The 26224-nt window shown below is 40.8% G+C and overlaps 1 protein-coding gene, 3 non-coding genes and 1 pseudogene across 4 annotated transcripts; all 5 read left to right on the top strand.

The window, feature by feature from the left end:
• Positions 1–3036: 3036 nt before the first annotated feature.
• On the top strand, positions 3037–3232 carry LOC121397428. The gene has a single exon (XR_005963664.1). It is a non-coding gene; the product is annotated as a U2 spliceosomal RNA (small nuclear RNA).
• Positions 3233–7100: 3868 nt separating this feature from the next.
• Positions 7101–8796, top strand: LOC121396900. The gene is made up of 2 exons (XM_041572514.1): positions 7101–7437; positions 7498–8796. The coding sequence occupies exons 1-2, from the start codon at positions 7119–7121 to the stop codon at positions 8607–8609; spliced, it is 1431 nt and encodes a 476-aa protein (XP_041428448.1). The 5' UTR covers positions 7101–7118; the 3' UTR covers positions 8610–8796.
• Positions 8797–9557: 761 nt separating this feature from the next.
• LOC121397408 lies at positions 9558–9754 on the top strand. The gene has a single exon (XR_005963655.1). It is a non-coding gene; the product is annotated as a U2 spliceosomal RNA (small nuclear RNA).
• Positions 9755–16755: 7001 nt separating this feature from the next.
• On the top strand, positions 16756–16951 carry LOC121397392. The gene has a single exon (XR_005963643.1). It is a non-coding gene; the product is annotated as a U2 spliceosomal RNA (small nuclear RNA).
• Positions 16952–24400: 7449 nt separating this feature from the next.
• On the top strand, positions 24401–24571 carry LOC121397418 (annotated as a pseudogene).
• The last annotated feature ends 1653 nt before the right edge of the window (positions 24572–26224 follow it).

Below are 26224 nucleotides of genomic sequence, written 5' to 3'. Positions count from 1 at the left end.
TCGCGCGAACATCGGGTGTTCGCGCTCGCCGGAAGTTCGCGAACGTCGCGCGACGTTCGCCATTTTGGGTTCGCCATTGTTGGCGCTTTTTTTTGCCCTCTCACCCCAGACCAGCAGGTACATGGCAGCCAATCAGGAAGCTCTCCCCTGGACCACTCCCCTTCCCTATAAAAACCGAAGCCCTGCAGCGTTTTTTCACTCTGCCTGTGTGTGCTGAAGAGATAGTGTAGGGAGAGAGCTGCTGCCTGTTAGTGATTTCAGGGACAGTTGAAAGTTTGCTGGCTAGTAATCGTTTTGATACTGCTCTGTTATTGGAGGGACAGAAGTCTGCAGGGGTTTGAGGGACATTTAAGCTTAGGTAGCTTTGCTGGCTAGTAATCTACCTTCTACTGCAGTGCTCTGTATGTAGCTGCTGTGGGCAGCTGTCCTGCTTCTGATCTCATCTGCTGACTGCTGCAATAACAGTAGTCCTTGTAAGGACTGCTTTTATTTATTTTTTTGTTGTTTTACTACTACTACTACTACTACTATAAGAGCCCAGTGCTATTAGTCTAGCAGTGTTGGGGAGTGGGACTGGTGTGCTAATCTGCTGCTCCTAGTAGTTCAGCAGCACCAACTTTAATTTTTTTTTTTAATATTCATTTTTTTTTATTTTACTTTTTTTATTTTACTACCGCTGTAGTAGTGTATAAGTTGACCTTTTAGGCATTATTTGCCCTGTAGGCATTATTTGCACACTGTTTTCTTCAACCCGCCATCTAGCTGTGTGACCTTGTTCACATTCTGTCTAAATATCCATAATATTACCGTCTCCAGAAAAAACACCGGAGTGACTTTTTTCAAGCAGCCATAATATATTTTACGTAATCCGTATCCACCGCTGTAGTAGTGTATACGTTGACCTTGTAGGCATTATTTGCACAGTGTTTTCTTCAACCCGCCATCTAGCTGTGTGAGCTTGTTCACATTTTGTCTAAATATTGATAATATTATCGTCTCTAGAAAAACCACTTGAGTTACTTTTTTTCAAGCAGCATTCATATATTTTACGTAATCCGTATCCACCGCTGTAGTAGTGTATACGTTGACCTTGTAGGCATTATTTGCACACTGTTTTCTTCAACCCGCCATCTAGCTGTGTGAGCTTGTTCACATTTTGTCTAAATATTGATAATATTATCGTCTCTAGAAAAACCACTTGAGTTACTTTTTTTCAAGCAGCATTCATATATTTTACGTAATCCGTATCCACCGCTGTAGTAGTGTATACGTTGACCTTGTAGGCATTGTTTGCCCAGTTTTTTTGGCCGCAGCCACTGAAGCACAGAGGCCAGAAAAAATATGCCATATAAATGCTGAAAATAGTCATTTTTTGCCATACGTTGACTCAACGTATATGGCAAAAATGACTATTTTCAGCATTTATATGGCATATTTTTTCTGGCAACTGTGCTTCAGTGGCTGTGACCAAAAAAACTGGGCAAACAATGCCTACAAGGTCAACGTATGGCAAAAAATGACTATTTTCAGCATTTATATGGCATATTTTTTCTGGCAACTGTGCTTCAGTGGCTGCAACCAAAAAACTGGGCAAACAATGTCTACAAGGTCAACGTATGGCGAAAAATGACTATTTTCAGCATTTATATGGCATATTTTTTCTGGCAACTGTGCTTCAGTGGCTGCGTCCAAAAAAACTGGGCAAACAATGCCTACAAGGTCAACGTATGGCAGTTGTTTAAAGAGAACAGTAGATTACTAGCCAGCAAAGCTACCTAAGCTAAAATGTCCCTCAAATCCCTGCAGACTTCTGTCCCTCCAATACAGAGCAGTATCAAGCAGATTACTAGCCAGCAAACTTACTATCATCTGTCCCTGAAATCACTAACAGCTCTCCCCCTACACTATCTCTTCCAAGCACACACAGGCAGATTTTTCAGATACATTTTTGCCCTTGATCCCCCTCTGGCATGCCACTGTCCAGGTCGTTGCACCCTTTAAACAACTTTAAAATCATTTTTCTGGCCAGAAATTTTTTTTTTAGATGTTAAAGTTCGCCTTCCCATTGAAGTCTATGGGGTTCGCGAACCGTTCGCGAACCGCTCGCATTTTTGCGCAAGTTCGCGAATATGTTCGCGAACTTTTTTTCCGACGTTCGCTACATCCCTATATATTAGTCTAAATGAGAAACATAAAGTATCTGGGTAGGAAACATAAAATTAAACTATGTGGGAGACATAAATTAGTGAACTAAGGTATATTTAAAACAAGGGGATGTATAGTACAGATGACTAAAGACAACAAAAAAAGGAGAAATCAATAACTTTTAAGAAGGAATAGATATAACTTACCAGTGTCTTTGTATAAACACGCCAGGCGCCTCTGTGCTGCTTGAGGATGCCTGGGCGTGTTATATAGTGTGACTAATTGGAGGAAAGACAAGCAGGAGATGGTGTAGCCATATTGGTGGTGGAAAATAGATAGTGGTATAAACGACCATTTTGGTTGGGGCTAATAAAGTGTCATAACCAATGAAAATGCAAATGACCTAAATGCCTGCGAAACGCGTTGCAATACTGTTTTGTGAATAAACTATTATTGAAAATTACCACTTTCGTTGGTGTCTGCTTGGAGGAGGTAAGTTCATTACTACCTCCTCTGAATAACCCAATGGGGTTTTAAGTGCTTTTAGCTATTTTTTATCCTTTTGGCACCTCTGTTTTGTCTTACTACTATGTGAAAAAGAGTGTTTAGTTAAATGTTGGCAGATTATTAATTCTGTTAAAGAGGCTATATGGAAATGTCGTAATCTTTTGTTGTTTAAACATATAGAACTCTCGATTGAAGAGGTTTTTTCTTTATTTCTTAGTATTGTATATACTTATTTTTTGATTGATAAAAATAAGAATAGTTTAAAAACTTATACTGATTGGAAACCAGAATGTTGGTATAAGTTTAAATAATATTTTTCAAAATTATTTTTTGGAAAAATAATGTTGAAAATACTTTAAAAAATCTTCCTGGAGATAAACATGGAAGTTTTTTCAGACTCTGAGTAGTTTACAAGAAAAAAAAAAAAAAATCTGTTCTTAGTTTAATATCTGATACGTCCCCTATCTGGGGACCATATATTAAATGGATTTTTGGAACAGGGAGATGGAAGAAGAGCTTGCTCTGTCCATTCCACGCATCGACCTGGTATTGCAGTACCTCCAGGACCGGTGCACTTCTCTTACTCAGTTTGAAAAAGCAGAAAAAGAAGCAGCAAACGAGCTGCGGGGAAATGAAAAGCCCAGCAAGCAAAGTTTGGGAGGGAGACAGAGAGCCGTGGAGCAAGGAGGAAGCCGACGGTGGTGCACAATGCATGGCTGCAGCATGACAGGCCAGCAGAAGCACAAGAGAGAGAAAAAGGCAGGCAGGCATTTTGGTAGTCTTGTGAGTTGTTGCAGGAACGAGCTGATTGCATCAACGAGCTGGTTGTGGCTGTCACAAAGAGGCGGGGCTATGCAAATAAGGTGTGCCGGGGCAGTCGGGAAGGTGCTGGGAGTCTGCGGGCCTCAGGCCGGCGAGCCCGATGAAGGTCCGAAACAGGGCCTGAGCCAGAGAGGGCCTGGGGCTGGGCCGACTGGATGTGGTGTTGCCCGGATGTGGTGTGGGCTTTGGCCGGAGGTGTGCTGCCTGCCGGGGCCCAGCCCTCCCTCTCCCCATGGAGGCATGTCTAGCCTGGCTTTGGGCCCGTCTGCGTGCGCGCCTTTCGGGTTATCGCTTCTCGGCCTTTTGGCACGATCTAAGGATTAGTTTGAAAGGTGTGTCATAGTCCCCCCTTTTTCTGCCTTCTGGGATCGCCTTCGTGCTTCACCCAGTATGCTGCTATTGGATTTGGGGCCCAACTTTACACAACGAGTCGGCGATCTTTAACTGCGGTGATATGGCGAGGAATGCACCGGAAGCTCCCTATACGGTGAGGCTTTTTGTTCCAGAAGAACGTCGTGGTACATGGGGTTTTTAACATATACAGAAGAAGGTTATCGAAGGAATCCTGAATATGTCCCACAAATCTATCTTTTGCGTCCAGAGTTTTCCAACAAGTGGCTTTTTTGATGTGACCTTTAAGTGTCAGGCGGATTTTCAGACTGTTCTCAGTCGGAAAAAGGAGAAGGAAAACTACCCAGACAAAGGAATCACCTTTGTGGTAAATGAGTCAAGGCTGAGAATACCAGTAACTGTTCATATGTATAACCCTTTCGTGACAGATGCTGAAATCAGAACTTTTCTCCTCCGTTATTGTGAGTTTGTGTCTCAACCTGGGGGATTGAACAATGTCTTGGGCACTTTCAATGGGCAGAGACGTTTCTGGGTTAAATTCCGATCTGATGAGGACGGCATTGGAGGTAAGATGCATCCTCCGCAAAATTTCTCTATTGGCAACAGCAGAGGATACTTGTATTATCCTAATCAGCCAGTGTTTTGCCGGAATTGCTTCTCTTTTGGCCACACTAAGGAGGAGTGCAAGACTGGTGTTGTATGCAGAAATTGCTTCAAAGCTGGCCATGTAACCGCCAATTGTATGTCCGAGAGAAATTGTCACCTTTGCAATGCTGAGGATCACTTGGCCAAAAAATGTCCATCGTTGATGGAGACAAAATTGCCTTATGCCCATGCTCCTGCAGTAGATGTGGAGGAGCAGAGGGGAGCTGCTGTACCTAGCCTGGACCCTGGTGATGCTGCTGATTCTGATATGGAGAGTGGAAATGTGTCACCTGAGGTGATTATAGCAGCTCTCATTGCTGAGGGAGTGGCTGAAAGACTCACAGAGGAGGAGGATGTGAAGAGTGAGAAAGCTTCTGATGGCGAAGGAAGCGAAGGAAGGGAGGAGCAAATGGATCAGTCTAAAGGGTCACTAAAAAGAAAGACTGAGGAAAGTGATGGTACTCTGGTTTCTCCCTCAGGAGACATTGGGGAATTTTCCAGCTCTCCGATTGCTCCCTCAGGAGACATTGGTTTTTTTTCCAGCGCTCCGGTTTCTCCCTCAGGAGTCATTAGGGAATTTGTAAGTGAGGCGGAGTCATCATGGGAGGATTCTGTTTTTGACTCAGACTCTTTGGTCCATTCTTTTGTTAATAATGAGTCTGTACGGACTATGCAAGAAACAATGGGATTTCAAAAAAAGAAAGAGGAGACGAAATCCAAAAGATCCAAAATAGCTCCTGAGATGCAAGGAGTTAAAAGTGGATCTCCTGAGAAGAAAAGGGGCAGAGCCAGGGGGAAAGGTGGTTCAAATGAGAAAACCTGAATGTTTTTTTTCCTTTTTGTAATATTATGGCTTTAAAGGTTGCTTCTTTTAATATAAGGAGTATTTGTTCTCCTTATAGGCGAGCTGCTATATTTAAGTTATTAAGTTCTACAAAAAATAAAATTTTTTGTTTTAAGGAACCTATTGGAAATCCCCAAGGTGGCAAAATGGGAGTATGGCCCAGCGGTGTGGTCAGTAAGCTGCCAAAAAAGTAAAGGTGTGGGTATTTTGTTTAAAGGTTATAATTTCAAAATTCTCAAAGTAATACATGTAGTTCAAGGTAAATGTGTGGTTGTCTATTTTGAACATAATGGGGTACAGTGTAAGTTAATTAACATCTATGCTGCAAACAATAGACAAGAGAGATTAAATCTGTTTAGTAAAGTAAAGTTATTTTTGGCAGGCAAAGAGCCTACGATTATGATGGGGGATTTTAACTGTATAATTGATATTCATGATAGAGAAGGGGGTGTGAAAGAAAATAAAATGGATAGCTCAGGGAAAGAGCTTTTGGATATAGTCCAAACCTTTAAGTTAAAAGATGTTGGGAAAAATAAAGGTTTTACTTATTTTAGTGATAAGGGTGGGTTATGTTCAAGAATTGATTTTTGTTTTATTTCCAGGAATATGCAAGTAGAAAATTATGCGGTTCGGAGAGAGCCATTTACAGATCACGGATGTGTGGAGTGCGGTATAAGTGTGGAAAATGAATGGCAAAAAGGTAAAGGGGTGTGGAAACTGAATGTTAGTTTGTTGGAGGATGAGTGGATTACAGAAGAATATGGAAACATGTTTCAGAAATGGGAGAAAAGAGTGAGTGATTTTGAAAATATAGTGGAATGGTGGGAGTGGGTAAAGGTTAATACAAGGGCCTTCTTTAAAAGAAAGAGTTATGAGAAAGCTAGAAAAGAAAAGAAAGATTATGAAAATTGGCAGAAAAGATTGGAGTATCTAGAAGCACTAAGAGAGTTGGGGGAAGATATCAAGTTGGAAATAGAAGAAGCTTAGGAGAAAATTAATGAATATATGGAAACTTTGGGAAAGAAAATTATCATCCAAGCAAAATCGGTGGTTTGAAAAAAGGATGAGAAATGTACTAAATTCTTCTTCAAGAAGGTTTTTGGCGGAAAACATTAATTATTGGGAGTGATTGATGAAAGTGGGAATGAAGTGAAAAAGAAAAATCATGTTCTTACAGAAGTATGGCGTTTTTACAAGAATTTGTTTGACGTGAAAGAAAGGGATGTAAGTGTGGAAAAGGATGTTTTGGAGAATATAGATTTTGTTTTAGGTGTGGAAGAAAAGGCATTATTGGATGAGGAGTTGGAGAAATGGGAGTTGGATGAGTGCTTGAAAAGTATGAAGATTGGGAAAACTCCAGGGAGTGATGGTCTACCTATGGAATATTATTGTATGTTTTGGGGAATGATTGGAGAAAGGTTTTTTGAAGTTTGTAAGTGGGTTTTAAGTAGGAATGAAATTTCTGCGACAATGAAAGAAAGTATTATTGTTTTGCTGTATAAGAAGGGTGAAAAGAATGATTTGAGGAATTCGAGACCGATTTCTTTACTAAATAACGAAAGTGATGGCGAATAGGATGCGTGAAGTTGTGGGAAAGATGGTTGGAGAAGAACAAGTGTGTGCAGTGCCTGGTAGAATGATTGCGGAAAGTTTAGTGTTGTTGCGTGATGCTTTGTGGTATAGTAAAGAGAGGAAGCAAGCTATAGCAGTTTTGGCAGTGGACTTTGAGAAAGCGTATGACAGAGTAGTGCATGTTGGGATGGATAAAATGTCTGTATGGGGAAAGCGTATGACAGAGTAGTGCATGTTGGGATGGATAAAGTGTCTGTATGGGGAGATTGTTAGTAAGGTGCAAGTGAATGGGTGGCTAACAAATGAGATAGAGATAAAATCAGGTGTAAGGCAAGGATGCCCAATGTCACCAGTGCTTTTTGTATATGTAATTGAACCTTGGATAAGAATGTTAAAGAAAGACAAAGTAGTGAGTGGGGTGGAAATTCCTGGAAGTGGTGGGAGGAGTGTAGATGTGATTGCTTATATGGATGACGTGACTATATTGTGTAAGAGTGAGGCTGGTTTAAGACGTGTTAAATTATTGATTGATATTTTCAGTTTGGTGAGTGGTTTCAGAGTGAATATGAAGAAAAGTGTGTGTAAAAGATTTGGTGAGTGGAAAGAAAAAGATTTCAGAGTGAATATGAAGAAAAGTGTGTGTAAAAGATTTGGTGAGTGGAAAGAAAAAGATTTAAGTCAGTGGGAAGTGTGCAAGGGAGCAATTGAAGTGTTAGGGATTAAGTTCAGTGAGAATATTAATGGGAGAGAAAGTTGGATGGTGGTATTGGAGAAGGTGAATAAAAAAATTGGCTTTTGGTCACTGAGAGTGTTATCTTTGGAGGGAAAGATTTTGATAATAAAGGCTGTATTGATACCGATATTATTATACGTAAATAATGTGTTTCCTGCTCCAGATAGGATTCTTAGGAAAATCATTAGAAACATTAAGTTAGAAAAATTAAAGCGACAGAAAATTGTAAAAAAGAAAAATAAAGGGGGGAAGAATATGGTGGATATAGAAAAATTCTTAGCAGTAAAGTATGTAAGTTCATGTGTGGTTTTAAGTACAAAGGAGACTTTGGATATAGAAAAATTCTTAGCAGTAAAGTATGTAAGTTCATGTGTGGTTTTAAGTACAAAGGAGACTTTGGCTGGGTGTATGTTGAAGTATTTGGCAGGAAACTCTTTAAGAAAATTTGGTTTATATGAAACAAATTTAAGGAAGCCAGTGTGTTTTGAAGGTCCATGGTTCTATGTGAGAATAGAAAGGTATATAAGGAGAAATGAGTTGCAAGGTATATCAAAGGCTGAGTGGATGGAGAAAAAGAAAGTGATTGGCATTATGGAAGGGAGACAAGAATTGGAAGTAATTGGGGGACTGAATGAAGTAGAAAGTGTGAATGTGTGGAAAAATGTAAGCAATAAAGAACTTACTCCTAGGCAAAAAGATATAGCGTGGTTGGCGGTACATAAATGTTTACCTACGAGGGAATTTCAGAGGAGGAGAAGACTCGTCGATAGTGAAACGTGCCCTAGAGAAGAATGTAGAGGGGTGGAGAATGTAAACCATTTAATGTGGGAGTGTGATTTTGCCAAACAGGTGTGGAGAGGCTTAGGCAAATTAATAAAAGGACTGACTGGTGTGGAATGGTTGACATTTAATATGATGTTATATGATTTGACTAATATAGAGAAAGGGAAAGCAAGAATATTATGGTTTATAATGTGTTGTGTTAAGTAAACTTTATGGGATGCCAGGAATATTTTGGTTTTCAAAAAACAAAATTTGGGGGTCAAACATTGTATTAGAACTTTTTTTGTATGGTTTACATGACAAAAAATTGATGGGTGAAAATAATGCAGAAGGGATATGGACATTTAAAAAGTGGAAAAGTTGGACAAAAGTTTGAAAATTCCCTTTTGCATAATGTAATTGCGTTAAATACAAGAGTCCTCTGCACTCAACCCATTAATTAAATTAATTCTCTGTCTTAAATATATTTATAATGGGTTGAGTGCAGAGGACTCTTGTATTTGACTATATGTATTTTGTGGTCACACCCTCATTGCACCCCCGCCTAATGGTTTTTAAAAAATAGTGGTGAGCACAACATTCCCTTGTTTGTTATAGTTATACAGGATAAAGCATAAAGGTGAATCAGGAGCAGTGACCAGCTCCATGTTGTAGCTCCCTCCCTTCCCAGCTATAGTCAGGTGATCCCACTGGTGTCTAATAAAAGGGCAGCCAAGTTTGGGAGTTTTACTTTGAAAGCAGCTAGTAAGTTGCAGGTAAAACTTAGTCCCTTTGTAAAATGTATAATTAAGCCATTGAATTCTTAATGAATCAGATGAAAATTAAGCGTAGGACTGGCCAGATATGGGATGACTTTGACGTAGTTGGCCATCTTAAATATATTGCAATATATGTACAAACAATCCCTGTGTTGTTTAAAGGGGAAGGCATTTTTCAGTAGCAGTATTCACAAAATGTCTCTGTCTTAAATATATTGATAATGGGTTGAGTGCAGAGGACTCTTGTATTTGACTATATGTATTTTGTGGTCACACCCTCATTGCACCCCCGCCTAATGGTTTTTAAAAAATAGTGGTGAGCACAACTTTCCCTTGTTTGTTATAATGTAATTGCGTTTACTAATTCTATGTGCAAATAGAAAATGTGTTTTTGTGTTTTTTTGTCTTGGTGTTTGTTACAATAAAAGAATTAAAAAAAAATCTGTTCTTATCAGTTTAATATCTGATACGTCCCCTATCTGGGGACCATATATTAAATGGATTTTTGGAACAGGGAGATGGAAGAAGAGCTTGCTCTGTCCACTCCACGCATCGACCTGGTATTGCAGTACCTCCAGGACCGGTGCACTTCTCTTACTCAGTTTGAAAAAGCAGAAAAAGAAGCAGCAAACGAGCTGCGGGGAAATGAAAAGCCCAGCAAGCAAAGTTTGGGAGGACAAGCAGTGCAGGAGACAGAGAGCCGTGGAGCAAGGAGGAAGCCGACGGTGGTGCACAATGCGTGGCTGCAGCATGACAGGCCAGCAGAAGCTGGCTTTTGGGCTGTGGGCTATCTGAGGCAACGTGAAGGCGATCCTACCTTGAACAATGGATGCGACTACAGCACCTGAGGCACCGAATATGGTGCGTTTGTATTTTCCAAAAGAGCAAAGGAACACCTACGTTCTTCGCAGAATCCAGGTTGAAATCATTGAGGAACTTCTTGGAATGGAAAGGAGAAGTATCTTCTGTGTTCAATCATTTCAGCAAGGATTCTATGATATTTCCTTTGTCAATTTGAGTGAGCTCAGAACCTGTTATCTGAGGAGTCAGGAGATGGCTGATCATCCGGATTTGAAAGATCTTCATTTTGTTGTGAACAAGACCAGGAATCGTGTGCCGGTGGTTGTACATATGTACAATCCTTTCGTAAAGGATGAGGAAATAAGAGCTTTCCTGGGGCGCTATAGCGTTTATGTGTCTCCTGGAGAAAGGAAAAAAACATCTTTGGGACTTTTAACGGGCAAAGGCGTTTTTGGGCCGAGTTTAAACATGACCCGGAAGGAGTAGGTGGCCGTTTACATACGCCTCAGACTTTTTCAATTGGAAACAACAAGGGTTATTTATATTACCCAGGACAACCAGTTTTCTGCAGGAATTGCTATTGTTTTGGGCACACAAAAATAGAGTGTGACAAGGCACCTTGCTGCAAGAATTGTTTCAGACCAGGAACAGAACTGTTGATTGTGAGGTGGCATGGATAATCATCTGGCAAAGAGTTGTCCAAAGGTCCATGCAGCTAAGACAAAGGCAGAGTATGCAGAGGTTGCGAAAGGTGTAAAGCCTGTTGGCAATACAGATCCTGGTGGCTCAAATGTGCTTGCTTTGGGTCCAGAGCCGATTGAAGAGAATTTGGCACAGGGGGATCTGGCCGAGGACGTTGATGAGGAGGTGGCCCCTGATTTATTGAGACCAGAAGGGGATGATGCTGCACCTACTCCAGAATCCAGGGAAGAGATGGAGGTGGAAAAAGCATCTCTGAAGAGAAAGCCAGAGGAAAGTTCTATTCCGTGGAGTGAAAGAGTGGAGGACTTCTCAAGTTCTGAAAAGAGAAAGGATGATGACTCTTCGGTCATTATAGACTCGGACTCCTCTTTGTCAGCTGCTTTTTTGGATAAAAAACTGTCACTAACAATGAATGTTGCCAAAATTGATGAGAATGAAGAAGAGGATTTCAAGACAAGGAAGAAAAAAACAAAAAAAGACAGTGACAGGAGCACTAAGGAGATGAGGGGAGTTGGTAGCAGCAGTAAAACTGACCAAGATCCTCTTCCTAGGGCAAGGGCTAGAGGAGGCCCAAAGAAGAAAAGTTGAAAATGCGTCTTTTTTTCTTCTTAAATGCTTATAAATGTACGTAGTATTTTTTCTGCAAACAGAAGGGCTGTTATTTTTGATTTTTTGATGTTGTTTGCTTTAGATATTATATTTTTGCAGGAATGCGCTATAAAACAAGAACCTTATAAAGTCAAGTGGGATCGGGGGCCCGCTATTTGGTCTACCAGTCATGAGAGAAATGGCGGGGTAGGTATTTTGTTTAATAGCCCAATTTTTGTTGTAAAACAAGTTGTACATATTGTCCAGGGGAGAGTACTTTTTGTTATGGTGGAATATAATAATCAAGTTCTGAAATTAATTAACGTGTATGCTCCCACAAGCAGGAAAGAAAGAATTTTTCTTTTTGAAAAACTTAAAAGTTTTTTTGGGTGGGAAAAATGTTATTTTGGCGGGGGATTTTAAGTGTGTCATTAATGATAAAGAAAGTGTAAATAAAGGTGGTGGTAGTAGGAAGGTGGATAAATCTGGGAAAATCTTGCAAGAGGTTATTGCTATGTTTAACTTAAAAGATGCCTATAAGGTAAAGGGAGACCAAAGGTAAATGGAGACCAAGCGGAGCCATTTACTTTCTTTAGTGATAAAGGGGATATTAAGTCGAGGATCTATTTTTGTTTTTTCTCAAATTCTTTGAATCTTTTGGATTATTGTGTTGATAGAATACCTTTTTCAGATTATGGATGTGTGAAGTGTAAGATAGAGATGAATAGTGAAAGGGAAAGTGGAAGAGGTTTATGGAAATTAAATGTTTCTTTATTACAGGAGGAGGGAGTGAAAAGAGAATATAAAGAATGGTTTGAAAAATGGTTATTAAGAAAGGGGGATTTTGGAAATATTGGTGAGTGGTGGGATTGGTTCAAAAAAGAAACAAAAAAATGTTGTTAAAAAAAGCTGTGAGAAAGCAAGAGAAAAAAGATGGGAGTTAAAAAACATAGGTAAGGATGTGAGTGTGGATATAGAAGAAGCAAGAGAAAAACTTAAAAAGTGTTAGGGAAATCTATAATTGCTTTGGCTAGAGTAGAGGTAAAAGAACTGGATGAAAAATGTACCAATTTCTTTTTCAAAAAAGCTTTTAGGAAAAAAGCAGAGATGAGGAGTGTTTTTGATAAAGATGGACGTGAGAAATTTGCAGGTACGGAAATTTTACAAACAGTTTGTAAGTACTATGAGGATTTGTTTTCTGTGAAGGTAAGAGATGAAAGTTTGGAGGAGGAGAGTTTGAATGTAATTGAATATCGGTTGAATATCGGTTGCATGATGGTGATATAGACATGTTAAATGAAGATTTGTCAAAAAATGAGTTTGAGGAATGTGTGAAGGGAATGAGAAAAGGGAAAGTGCCTGGGAGCGATGGACTCCCAATGGGATTCTATTGTGAGTTTTGGGACCTGTTGGGTGATGTGGTATGTGAGGTTGGTAAGAATGTACTTGAAAGAGGGTGTTTGACAGAAAGTATGAAAGAAAGTGTAGTTGTATTGCTATACAAAAAGGGTGAAAAAAGAGATTTGAAAAACTGGAGGCCAATATCTTTATTAAATGCAGACTATAAGATCTTTTCTAAAATTATGGCTAATCGTTTGAGAGAGGTTGTTTTGAGAATATGCGCAGTACCTGGGCGTCAGATAAGTGAGTGTTAAATGTGTTTGAGAGATATATTGTGGTATGCGAAAGAAAGAAGTCAGACAGTGGCTGTGGTAACTGTTGATTTTGAAAAAGCCTATGATCGTGTAAATCATGAGTTTATGTTTGTTATCCTGGATTAAGTGTTTGTATACAGATATTGTTAGCAAATTCCAAGTCAATGGTTTTTTGTCTTCAAAAGTTGATATTAAATCAGGAGTGAGGCAGGGGTGCCCACTGTCCCCAATTTTGTTCATATGTGCGATAGAACCGTTATTGTGTGAAATAAGAAGGGATAAAATTGTGAGGGGTGTGGAAGTACCGGGTAGTGGTGGTAAGGATGTGAGAGTATTTGGCTATATGGATGACGTAACATTGGTTTGTAAGTCTGTGGCAAGTTTGAGGAGAATGAAATTGTTAATTGAATGTTTTTGTGTGGTGAGTGGTGAGTGGTTTTAAGTTGAATGTGGATAAAAGTGTGTGTAAGTGTTTTGGGATTTTGAGTGAAGTTGAGTTATGTGGATGGCCAGTGTGTGTGGAGGGTATCAAGATACTTGGGGTAGTATTTGATTTGGATATGTGTGGGAATGAAAGTTGGGGTGAAGTAAATAAAAGGATTAAGAGAAAGATTGATTTTTGGACTTTAAGGTCCTTAACGATTGAGGGGAGAATATTAGTGAGTAAAGTGGTATTTTTGCCTATCTTATTGTACATTGCTATTGTTTTTCCACCTCAGAATGGAGTTTTGAGAAAAATTATTCGGCTAATTTTTGTTTCCCTTTGGAACTCCAAAATGGAGAAGTTATCTAGGGAAAAGGTGGTGAAGATAAGGAGAAATGGAGGTAAAGGAATAGTTAATATAGAAAGATTTTTGTCTATTAAGTACGTGAGTGTATGTGTGGTTATGAGTATGAAGGAGAATGTAATGGGCTGTATGATAAGATATGCAGCGGGACATATATTGCGAAAATATAATGTATGTCAGATCTTATTTGGCACCATGGTTTTATATGAGAATGGATAGGTATGTTAAAAAATATGAGTTGACAGAGATACCTGTGTGTATGTGGAAAGATGGGAAAAAAGTAATACATTCTATTGAAAGTAAAGAACAAATGGAAGGTATAGGAGGTTTATCTTTTGTGGAAAGCAAAGAAGTATGGAAAAAGGTAAATGACAATAGTTTGATTAACAGACAAAAAGATCTGTGTTGGATGAGTGTTCATGGCTGTTTGCCAACTAGAACTTTCCAGAGAAGGAGAAGATTGGTTGATAGCGAAATATGCCCAAGGGAGGGTTGTGGTGGTTTGGAGAATGTTCCTCATGTTTTCTGGGAATGTTCCTATGCTAAAAATGTATGGAAGAAAATATGATAAAGGGGTTAACCCGGAATACAGATACTGTCTTATAATATGATGTTATATGGTTTATTTGGAGGGGATCAAGCAAAAGCAAGAATTTTGTGGCTTATTATTAATTGTATTAAAGGGAATCTGTCATTATTTTAAACTTCTTTTTTTTTTTTTTTTGCATTTTTATAAAAAACACACATCCATAAACACTGTCTGGCAAATAAAATGTTAATCCACAAATCCATGCATAAGTTATTTTAGTTTGTATTTTGTCATGGGGGCTTCCATTTCTGCTCATTACACATTCATCCTGTGCTGCTCTAACAGCAGGCACAGCATTACCTGTGTGCTTGGAGGCAGCCACTCTGTAATGAAAAGCCAGGTCGCACTACGACATGAGAATCTAGCTGTACACTCCCTCTCCCCTCTCTGCCCATGCGTGTGATGTTTGGAGGAGAGAGGTTACAATGTAATTATCCTACCGCACACCTGTAGTTCACCAATCCTGCAAGCTGGTGGTGCGTTCCTTCCGTTGACCCGGCCGGGTCCCTTAGCAACCAATGTGTAAAAGAAACGAAAATGTTTGGTGGCTGAATAAAAGGGGATAATCCCCAACTGCACTAATCGGTGTGTGTGCGGATCCGTTTCTTTTACACATTGGAGGAGAGAGGTCACATGGTTTGCAGGGAAGCAATTACTTTCACTTTCCTATGTTCTGCTCTACAGCTGCACTAGCAGCCCCTCCTCCCACAGACACTATCAAAGCTCCTGCCGTTCTGTAAGTTTGATCTCTGCTTTCCTTTGGAGGGGGGAACTTTCTCTCCTTGCTGCCTTCCTAGTTTGTTTTACTGGTTACTAGATGAGGTAAAGGAGCTGTGAATTCCCTCTGCTATCCACCTCACACAGACCTTGCTCCTTTCCTGCCTGCAATACTTCTTTTTACATTAACTACTTACTGCCTCCTTTCTCCTGAGCTATTTTAACCCTTCCTAGACTTCCTCCTTTCTCCTGAGCTATTTTAACCCTTCCTAGACTTCCTCCTAAGTTTTCCTGGTTTTCAAGTATGTCCTCCTTATTTTATCCTTTTTTTCTATTCCCTGTCATCAGTCCTGGGAGTGTACTCCTGTGTTTCTGCCATTCATTTTTGTGTAAACAAATATAATAAACTATCTATATAAAATATTTTTTCCAGTGCCCAAAATGAATTGTGTGTGTGTGTATATATATATATATATATATATATATATATATATATATATATATATATATATATATATATATATATATATATATATATATATATATATATATATATATATATATATATATATATATAGAAAACGTAATGACGGACAGAACTCGCTTGTAATGCTCAAAAGGTGTCTTTATATCAAATATTAAAAGATGACATCACCATATGTGTGCACATATAAAAGCGACGTTTCGAGCCTATATAGGCTCTTTATCAAGCCATGTGAAGCTGATAACACACTCTTGATAAAGAGCCTATATAGGCTCGAAACGTCGCTTTTATATGTGCACACAGATGGTGATGTCATCTTTTAATATTTGATATAAAGACACCTTTTGAGCATTACAAGCGAGTGCTGTCCGTCATTACGTTTTCTATATTGTGGAGGACCGACCGGAATCCCCAAGGGACGTGCACCGCTGAACTTGCGGTAAAGCGTGAGTGCTGTTACTACTTCTTCTTTGTGTATATATATATATATATATATATATATATATATATATATATATATATATATATATATATATATATATATATATATATATATATATATATATATATATATATATATATATATATATATATATATATTTTTTTTTTTTTTTTTTTTTTTTTTTTTTTTGAAACGTAAGTGGGGGCATTGATCACAGGACTAACTTATTTCAGTCCTTCTGAAGTGGTGTCAGTGCGAGCTTATCTTGATACCTGCCTATTGTTCAATTGACAGGCTCAGCAGATAAGGCTCTATTTACATTACAGCAGCTTGTAGGAGGGAGGGGTAATGACATCACTCCAACTTGCAGTGCAGCAGTAAAGTGTGACTGAGTTTATCAGAGCACAAGTCACATGACCTGAGGGCAGCTGGGAAATGTCAAAATGTCTAGCCCCATAGCAAATTTTAAAATTAGATATAAAAAAATCCATTTCTTGTTTTGAAAAACGGATTTCAATGCAGGATTCTGCTGTAGTAGCACTATTAACTGATACATTTTGTAAAAAACATGTTTTTCCATGACAGTATCCCTTTAAGGAAGCCTTATGGGACACAAGAAATATGTGTGTCTTTAGGGAAAAATTTATTGATGAAGTAGATTATTCCTGTATGTTCTGTGTGATAGGAAAAAAATGGGAAATGAAGATGCAGAGGGCATATGGAAGTTTAAAAAATGGAGATTTTGGATTTAATTTCTAAAATGATAAAGTGATGTTAAACTTTTGAGTTTGAAATGTTTTAAGTTGATATGTTTATGACTTTGTGTTGTACATTTTTTGTACTTTTTGTAACAAAAAAATCAAAAAAAAATCTGTTCTTATCAGTTTAATATCTGATACGTCCCCTATCTGGGGAATATTTATATAAAATGGATTTTTGGAACAGGGAGATGAAAGAAGAGCTTGCTCTGTCCACTCCACGCATCGACCTGGTATTGCAGTACCTCCAGGACCGGTGCACTTCTCTTACTCAGTTTGAAAAAGCAGAAAAAGAAATAAACAAACGAGCTGCGGGGAAAAGAAAAGCCCAGCAAGAGCAGCCCAAGCAAGCAAAGTTTGGGAGGACAAGCAGTGCTGGAGACAGAGAGCCGTGGAGCAAGGAGGAAGCCGACGGTGGTGCACAATGCGTGGCTGCAGCATGACAGGCCAGCAGAAGCACAAGAGAGAAGCAGGCAGGCAGGCAGTCGTTTGGTAGTTGTTGTCGTCTTGTGTTGTCGTCTTGTGATCCCGGCTGTGTTCAGCTGTGAGTTGTTGCAGGAACGAGCTGATTGCATCAACGAGCTGGTTGTGGCCGTCAGAAAGAGGCGGGGCTATGCAAATAAGGTGTGCCGGGGCAGTTGGGAAGGTGCTGGGAGGCTGCGGGCCTCAGGCCGGCGAGCCTGATGAAGGGGCGAAACAGGGCCGGAGCCAGAGAGGGCCTGGGGCTGGGAGCCCCCGCGGCCAGGCCGACTGGATGTGGTGTTGCCTGGATGTGGTGTGGGCTTGGGCCGGAGGTGTGCTACCTGCCGGGGCCCAGCCCTCCCTCTCCCCATGGAGGCATCTCTAGCCTGGCTCAGAGGCCGTCTGCGCGCGCCTCTCGAGTTATCGCTTCTCGGCCTTTTGGCAAAGGTATACTGTACTTGTGCAGGAAAGCCTTTGCTGAATAGCATATGGAGACCCCCCCTCTTCTGCCTTCGCAGGATTGCCCACTTAAGTGTGGACTTCACCTGCCTGCTGCAATTGGAGAGGGGGCATTCCTCTAGAAAACGAGTAGCGATCACCTAGGTGGACGGCTTGACCGACAGCTTGAGGGAGTTCATGATTGATTTTTGAACTACCTAGTGCCACTGGATTTGCTGGAGCTGCTTTTCTGGTTCAGGACCCCCCTCGATTTGCCTGGGGATATCGTCTCTCTTGAGAGGCTTCAGTCCCTTGCTCTATTACGTGGGGCCAATCCTGGACTTTGAGAGATGACTTTGGTGGAGAAGGCGGTTCTGGGTGGAGAAAAGATTTTTCTTGTTCTCTTCTTGGGTTGGAAGCAAGTGAAACTATGCCATACTACTTCGATTTTCCAACCGGGGAAACCCGAGTAAAAAACACCATTCGTATCGAAGTAGAGGAGAACTACAGAGGACTGAAGAACTTCAAGTTCATCGTGATGGAGATCAACATCAGAAACGATGAAATACTGTGTCTTCAGGATCAAGAACGGAAAGGGCTATACACTGTCACCTTCTTTTCCCTTTCCAGTTGCGAGAACATTTACGCAATGCTCGCAAATAAAGATCTGAAAGAGGATAGACTTGAAGGCCTTAAGTTTATCCTTTTATATGGGTCAGAGGACGTCCCGTTGGTCGTCCATATGCACAATCCATTTGTAGATACCGCAGATATTTCCACCTTCCTGCAGCGGTATTGTGAAGAGGTTCGCTTTTCACATATTGTTAAAGGACCAGTAACATCAAAAAAAATTAAAAAAAATTTGTTAGTATACATCAAAAAATATACACCAACCCAAATAAAACTTTAAAATTACATAGCCTTTATTAAGAAATAACTTACCGAAACTCCACTTCTGCTCCTGTACAGAAAAGGCGACGCGACGATGATCCATCTTGCGGCGCTCTATTTCTTCTCCCTGGCTATCGCCCATATTGTACTGACAGCGTGTGAAGCTGCATTGTGCATTTCGGATACCTCGATGTACTGTATGAAACAGCCTGAATGAAAAGAATCCCAGGAAAAGCACAGCCATGGAAGGACTGAGTGGGAACTGTGCAAGCAGCCACTGTCTGGATTTTATCTCTCACCCGGCTCTGGGGCGCCATTCTAGTGCGATTGGATTTGGATCTCACCAAGGACCTCTGTACATGGACATTACCTCTCTAGAAGCTGCGAGGCAATGCACGGCTCCCCTGTCTTCTTCCAGCGGGTCCTATGGCTGCACGGCTGCCTGTTATCTCAGTAAGTAGTATCCATCTGGGCGCACATGTATTATGTTTCATTTCCAGCAGCCCTAAAGACTAGATACATTAAAGTGTAGCTTTGGTAGGCGAGTGTGTTACAATGTAACTAATTATACATTCTTGTTGCAATACAAGCAGAAGATGTTACTGTTACAAATGAGTGTCCAAGTCCAGGGACCTGCCTGATAGGAACTGGTAAAACTGGGATAAAATGCAAATTCCTTCGCCCTGGAGGAGAATTCTTCGCTGGGCAAGGGGTTGCTGGGCTCTGGGTATTTCTCGGCCGGATGATAAAAGCAAGTTTTCTGATGTAAATTTATGTTGTGGGACTGAGATAACCGGCAGCTGTAGCCAAAGGACGCGCTGGAAGAAGACAGGGGAGCCGTGCATTGCCTCGCGGCTTCTAGAGAGGTAATGTCCATGTACAGAGGTCCTTGGTGAGATCCAAATCCAATCGCACTAGAATGGCGCCCCAGAGCTGGGTGAGAGATAAAATCCCGACAGTGGCTGCTTGCACAGTTCCCACTCAGTCCTTCCATGGCTGTGCTTTTCCTGGGATTCTTTTCATTCAGGCTGTTTCATACAGTACATCGAGGCATCGGAAATGCACAACGCAGCTTCACACGCTGTCAGTACAATATGGGCGATAGCCAGGGAGAAAAAATAGAGGGAGAAAAAATAGAGTGCCGCAGGATGGATCATCGCCGTGTCGCCTTTTCTGTACAGGAGCGGAAGTGGAGATTCGGTAAGTTATTACTTAATAAAGGCTTTGCAATTTTAAAGTTTTATTTGGGTTGGTGTATATTTTTTCATGTATACTAATGAATTTTTAAAAAATTTTTTTTGATGTTACTGGTCCTTTAAAGGCAGCTTCGGTCATTGGAATGGAAAGAAAACTTTTTTGTTAAATTCCGGAGAGACCCAGAGGGAATAGGAGGGTTTATGCATCCTCCTTCAAACTTCCTCATTGGCAGGAACAGAGGATACCTATTTTATTTGGGTATGCCTCTGTACTGCAGAAACTGTTTGCGATTTGGACACACGAGTGAGACCTGCACTGTGGAGAAAGTGACCCGGTGTAATAAGTGCGGTGAACTGGGTCATTTAGCGGCATCATGCCCTCTTCAAAAGGTCTGTAACCTATGTGGGCAGGCGGGCCCCAAGGCTGAGGGGGAAAAAACTGCTGTCATTGAGGAAAAATCCAAAATGGTGCCTGTAGCTAAAGGAAAACCAGGGTTAGAGAAGGCTAAGGTTATATTGCCAATAACTCAGCCAACGATGAAGACATTAGAACGTCCATAGAAAGTCAATTACGAATAATGAGCCAGTGACTGCCGGGTCATCTGGCTCAGGAGAGGCACCAAGCGCATTGTCGGAGGGGTTGGAGCATAGTGCGAGGAAAACCCCAGGTGTAGAAGGAGATACAATGTCGGAACAGACCTTCGCTGTGCCATCAGCAGTAGAGTCTGGGAAGACCTTCGCTGTGCCATCAGCAGTAGAGTCTGGGAAGACCAGTATAAACACCAGCCGCCGGTCATCATTAAAGGAACCTGAGCCGAGACAGTCACCACCTGAGAGTCCGGTTATGACGGCTTCTGATGACTCCTGCGGAGGCGAATGGATATATGTTGATGGACAAAAGAAAAAAGTTTCCAGAAAGCACCTTCGACAGAGGACGAGGTTTCCAGAGACGACAGCGATGGAGGAGTCTATTGGGGGAGTAACTGATGTCCAGAAGTCCAAAGTCGGAGAGATCGTATTGAGTGAGGAAGAGAGTCGGCGACCTGCAGAGAAAAGAATGAGAGGCGAGGAGAGCAGCATCCAGAGGAAAGCATCGTACTCTAGCTCCGGTGAGGGGGGGGCCAGGATTCATGCGGACCCACAATATGTGTCTGCATCGGATCCAGTAAACATCGAGGATCCCGTGTCCCCTGTTCAAGGGGAGATGGGTTCTCCAGGTATCTCCAGCTGGGGCAGTGAGGAATTGGATATGGATGCTGCGCCCTCAGGACTCTAAGTAAGACTATGACCGAGCTAAAAATTGCCTCACTCAATGTGAGATCGCTAAAGAGCCCTAACCGTAGGGCAGCTTTATTTTCTTATTTGGAAACTTTTGCAGGAATGCGCAATAGACAGCAGTATAGACTACAGAGACTTGAAAAAGGACTGGAAATTGGGACTATCTTTTTGGTCAGGCTCAAATGACCTTAAATCTGCTGGGGTGGGTATACTCTGCCGGGGTCCATACTTTTCACTACAGTCAGTGACCGAAATTGTACCTAGCAGAGCCTTGTGTGTCCATATGTTTTTTAAGGGTCTTTTAATACGGATTTTAAATGTATATGCTCCTCCTGATAAGCAAGAGAGAGCAGAGTTATTTGAAATTTTTCCTTTGTTTTGCGTGGGTTCATCTCCCTGTTGGTAGGAGGTGATTTCAACTGTGTTTTATAAGGAGAAACTCTACAGGGGGGTGACCCAAACCGAAAAGACAGAACCTCTTGCCTGCTTAAAAATTTTATATCTGATTTTAAGTTAAAAGATGTTTGGAAAACTCTCTCCACAGACCCAGGTTTTACCTGGACAAATGGGAAAATTGAATCAAGGATTGATTTTATTTTTTTATCTGATACTTTTAACCCTTTTAAATGCGATATTTTAAGTAATCTTTTTTCTGATCATAAAGTTTTAATTTCACAAGTTACAATGTTGGGGAAAAAAGGGTAAACAAAGGCCTCTGGAGACTCAACACTCAGCTCCTAGATGACCCCCAAATATTCAAGGATTTTGTGCGGACTTACCAGAGGTGGCACGATAAACGAGACCCCCACAAGCCTGTGCTACTCTGGTGGGAGGGTACAAAGTCTAAAATTAGAGAGTTTTTTATTAAAGCAGGTAAAGAGGTTGCAAGAAAGATATAACAGTACTTTTATTATTTAAATCTACGTTTACAAACCCTTTTTAAATTAAGAGACGTGGAAGTGGATGTCGAAAATGATATTTTAATGTTAAAAGCTGAAATAATGAAGTCTTAAGAGCAAAAAGGAAAAGAAATAATTTTTAATTCCCATGTACAGCACTTGGAGGAAGGGAAAAGAAATAATTTTTCATTCCCATGTACAGCACTTAGGTAAGACTTCCATTAATGAAATTTTAGACATGGCTTTTAACTTTTATAAATATAGATGCGTCTCTTTTAAAGGATTGTATTAATGTTTTAAACTATAAGTTAAGCTCTTTAGAACAAGAAACTTTATCCGAAAATATCACAATGGAAGAGTTATTTTAAACTATAAGTTAAGCTCTTTAGAACAAGAAACTTTATCCGAAAATATCACAATGGAAGAGTTATTTATTGTTTTTAAGAGTTTTATGCCTTTTAAATCCCCTGGTGAAGATGGTTTGCCAATAGAATTTTCTCTTAAATTTTTGGAGATTTTAAAAGATGATTTGTTTTTATTGTATAAAGAGGATTTTATTACTGATATTTTACCTCCTTCATGGAGAAGGGGGATTATTTCATTCATTTTTAAAAAGGGAGATAAGGAAAAATTAGAAAACTATAGGTCCATCACCCTACTTAATGTAGATTGTAAAGTTATGGCCAAACTTATCTCCCTGCGATTAAAGCCTTTTTTAAATAAATTGATCAATCCTGACCAGGTATGTGAGGTACCTGGAAGAAGTATAACAGAATCCCTTAACATAATACGTGATACAATGTAGCCATTTTATCACTTGATTTTGAAAAAGCATTTGACCGTGTCTCGCATGAGTTTCTTTTTAAAATTTTAAAAGAAATAGCTTTACCTGATTTTATATTGAACGGTATTAAAGTTTTATACAGATCTTGTTTTAACCAAATTTCAATCAATGTTTTTTTAACTCAGAAAGTGTTTTTAAAGTCGGGGGTAAAACAAGGATGTCCGTTATCCCCCATACTTTTTATTTGTTCATTAGAACCGCTTTTATGTCTTTTAAGAAATGATAAAGTTATTAGAGGCATCCATGTTCCGGGTTGAGGAGGGCGTAAGGTAAAAGTATTGAGCTATATGGATGATGTAACTATTATAAGCTCTACTGCCTATTCTTTAAAAAGGGAACTAATGTAAACATCCTTTTATTGTGGAGCCTCAGGTTTTAAGTTAAATGCACACAAAACAAAATGTCTGGGTATAGGGTCTTGGGAAAATCCCTTGACCCCAGAAATTACCATTCAACAAGATCAAAAAAAATTTTTAGGTATTGTTTTTAATGCAGAGAACACGGGAAATTTTAATTGGGATTCTGTTTTAGAAAAAATTGAAAAGAAGGTGTCAATGTGGAACCTACGTAATCTTACAATGGAGGGAAAAATTGTAATTATCAAAATGATTTTATTACCAATAATGCTGTACGTGGGTATGGTTTTTCCCCCATCAACTCTGTATATCAAAAAACTTACAAGAGTATGTTTTAGGTTTTTATAGGGTTCCAAAATGGAGAAGTTAAAACGTGATTATATGTAAAAGAAAAGTTAAAGGGTGGGAAAGAAGTCCCCAACCTTCTTTTACGTGAAATATTTCTGTTTTAAACTTTTTAATGGGGAAGGCATTTTTAGTTGTTTTTTAAAATACTCAACAGGTATGCTGTTTAAACATTGGTTTCGTCCTCCTCTTAACACACCTATGCTTTTAACTACCCCTAAGCACTACATTGTTTTAGAAAGGGCCAGACTCTTCTCCCTCAAAGGAGTAGAAAAGGGAGTGCTAGGTGACCAAAAGAAAACCACTATGATTATAAGACATGAGGAGGATGTTTTAACTGTTTCCAATTTCTCACAAACCAGGTCAAAAAAGGTATGGAGAAATGTTTATTGGAATTATCTTGCCAATGTGCATAAAGACCTAGCCTGGGCAGCCATTCACCAGTGCCTCCCTACAAGGGAATTTCAACATAGGAGAGGACTGGTGGCAGAGAGCAAATGTCCCAGGGAAATGTGTTGTGTGGACGAGAATGTTTTACATTTATTCTGGAACTGTCCTTTTGCCCAACAAGTATGGAAAACTGTTGGGCCCCTTTTTAAACACATGGGAAACCTCAAAAGTTTTAATCATGAAATGGTTTTATTCTGTCTTTTTACCTGTCAATCTTTTAAACAATTTACTGTATGTTGGATGATGATGAATTGTTTTAAAAATGCCTTGTGGAAAACCAGAAATATTTTATTATTCAAAAAAGATTTTATTGATGTGAAAAACTGTATGTATGTCTATTTTCTAAGAGACAAAAAGCAATATGGAATAACAGAAGCCTCCTCATGGTGGAGGCCAAATGAATGGTATAGTATTGTAAAATGATGTTTTAAAGGGCCTTTTATTATATAACTTATTGGCCTGACAAGCAATCCTCTCGTTTTATGTTTTTCCTCAAATTTTATCAATACGTTAAAAAAAAAATTTACTTTTATTTTGTGTTCAATAAATTATTGTTGAAACCTTATCTGTTCTTATCAGTTCTTATCAGTTTAATATCTGATACGTCCCCTATCTGGGGACCATATATTAAATGGATTTATGGAACAGGGAGATGGAAGAAGAGCTTGCTCTGTCCACTCCACGCATCGACCTGGTATTGCAGTACCTCCAGGACCGGTGCACTTCTCTTACTCAGTTTGAAAAAGCAGAAAAAGAAACAAATGAGCTGCGGGGAAATGAAAAGCCCAGCAAGAGCAGCCCAAGCAAGCAAAGTTTGGGAGGACAAGCAGTGCGGAAGAGAGAGTGGCGGAGCAAGGAGGAAGCCGACGGTGGTGCACAATGCCTGGCTGCAGCATGACTGGCCAGCAGACATGACAGGCCAGCAGAAGCACAAGAGAGAAAAAGGCAGGCAGGCATTTGGTAGTTGTTGTCGTCATCTTGTGATCCCGGCTGTGTTCAGCTGTGAGTTGTTGCAGGAACGAGCTGATTGCATCAACGAGCTGGTTGTGGCCATCAGTAAGAGGTGGGGCTATGCAAATATGGTGTGCCGGGGCAGTCGGGAAGGTGCTGGGAGGCTGCGGGCCTCAGGCCGGCGAGCCCAATGAAGGGGTGAAACAAGGCCGGAGCCAGAGAGGGCCTGGGGCTGGGAGCCCCCGCGGCCAGGCTGACTGGATGTGGTATTGCCTGGTGTGGTGTGGGCTTGGGCCGGAGGTGTGCTTCCTGCCGGGGCCCAGCCCTCCCTCTCCCCATGGAGGCATCTCTAGCCTGGCTCGCCTGTGAACACTGGGGGAACTTAAAGAGACTCCAGAGAAATCTCCATTCCCTTCAGGACATTCAGCGGTGTGGCTGGGAGGTGAGACAGGATCTGGAGGAGACCAAGGAGGGCCTGAAAAGGCACTTTGAGGAGGAATCCAAGCGCATCATCTTACGTTCAAAAGTGGAGACTCTAGAGAAGGGGGAAAAGTGCAACTCCTTCTTCAGGAAGATTCACTCTGGCCACACACCCCTGACAGAACTTCGCAAAGAGACCGGCCCCCTCCAGTCAGGAAAGGAGGGAGTGATGGGAGTGGTCACCGACTACTAGAGCTCCCTCTACGCAGAGAAAGAGACGGACGAGACATCGGCTGATAAGTCCCTGTCAGGTATCACTAACAATATTGATTCCGCAGGTCTGTCAGCCATCAATGCCCCCTTGGCATTGGAAGAGATGCACTCTGCCGCTAAATCCTTCAAGCAAGACAGAACTCCGGGCAGCGACGGCCTCCCCGTGGAGCTATACGTGGCTCTGTGGGATCTCATCGGCCCTGACCTGCTCGAGCTGTTTGAGGAGATGGTGGTGGAGGGTAGAATGCCCCAGTCGCTGAGGGAAGGAATGATCACCATCTTGTACAAGCAAAAGGGGGAGAGAAGCGACCTCAAGAATTGGCGGCCCATCTCTCTTCTGAATGTGCACTACAAGATCCTCGCCAAAGTACTAGCCAACCGGCTGAAGACTGTCATCGGGCAGATCGTCGACCCCGACCAGACTTGTGGCATCCCAGGGCGCCGGATCGCAGACAGCCTTGCTCTCATTAGGGATATGGTGCATTACATCAAAGATCCCGTGTTCACACGGCCCTGGTCAGTCTTGATCAGGAAAAAGCCTTTCATCGTGTGTCCCATGTCTTCATGAACAAGGTCCTCTGCAAGTTTGGATTGGGGGAAAAGTTTTGCTCTTATGTAAGTCTCATGTACCGTGATATTGTCAGTCTGGTGTTGGTGAACGGCTGGAAAACTGACCCATTTCCAGTTTTGTGTGGGTTCAGACAAGGCTGCCCTCTCTCACCTCTTCTTTTTGTTTG

Source organism: Xenopus laevis, chromosome 8L, assembly GCF_017654675.1.
Source record: "Xenopus laevis strain J_2021 chromosome 8L, Xenopus_laevis_v10.1, whole genome shotgun sequence".
NCBI lineage: Eukaryota > Metazoa > Chordata > Amphibia > Anura > Pipidae > Xenopus > Xenopus laevis.
Note: the sequence above shows the minus strand (reverse complement) of the source record. Positions and strands in the feature narration are given on the sequence as shown.

Excerpts from the sequence above, each read along its gene's own strand:
- LOC121396900 (XM_041572514.1), top strand. The coding sequence starts at position 7,119 with ATGTTGGGATGGATAAAGTGTCTGTATGGGGAGATTGTTAGTAAGGTG. Across the intron at positions 7,438-7,497 it reads TATTTTCAGTTTGGTGAGTG|ATTTCAGAGTGAATATGAAG; the intron begins GTTTCAGAGTGA and ends GGAAAGAAAAAG.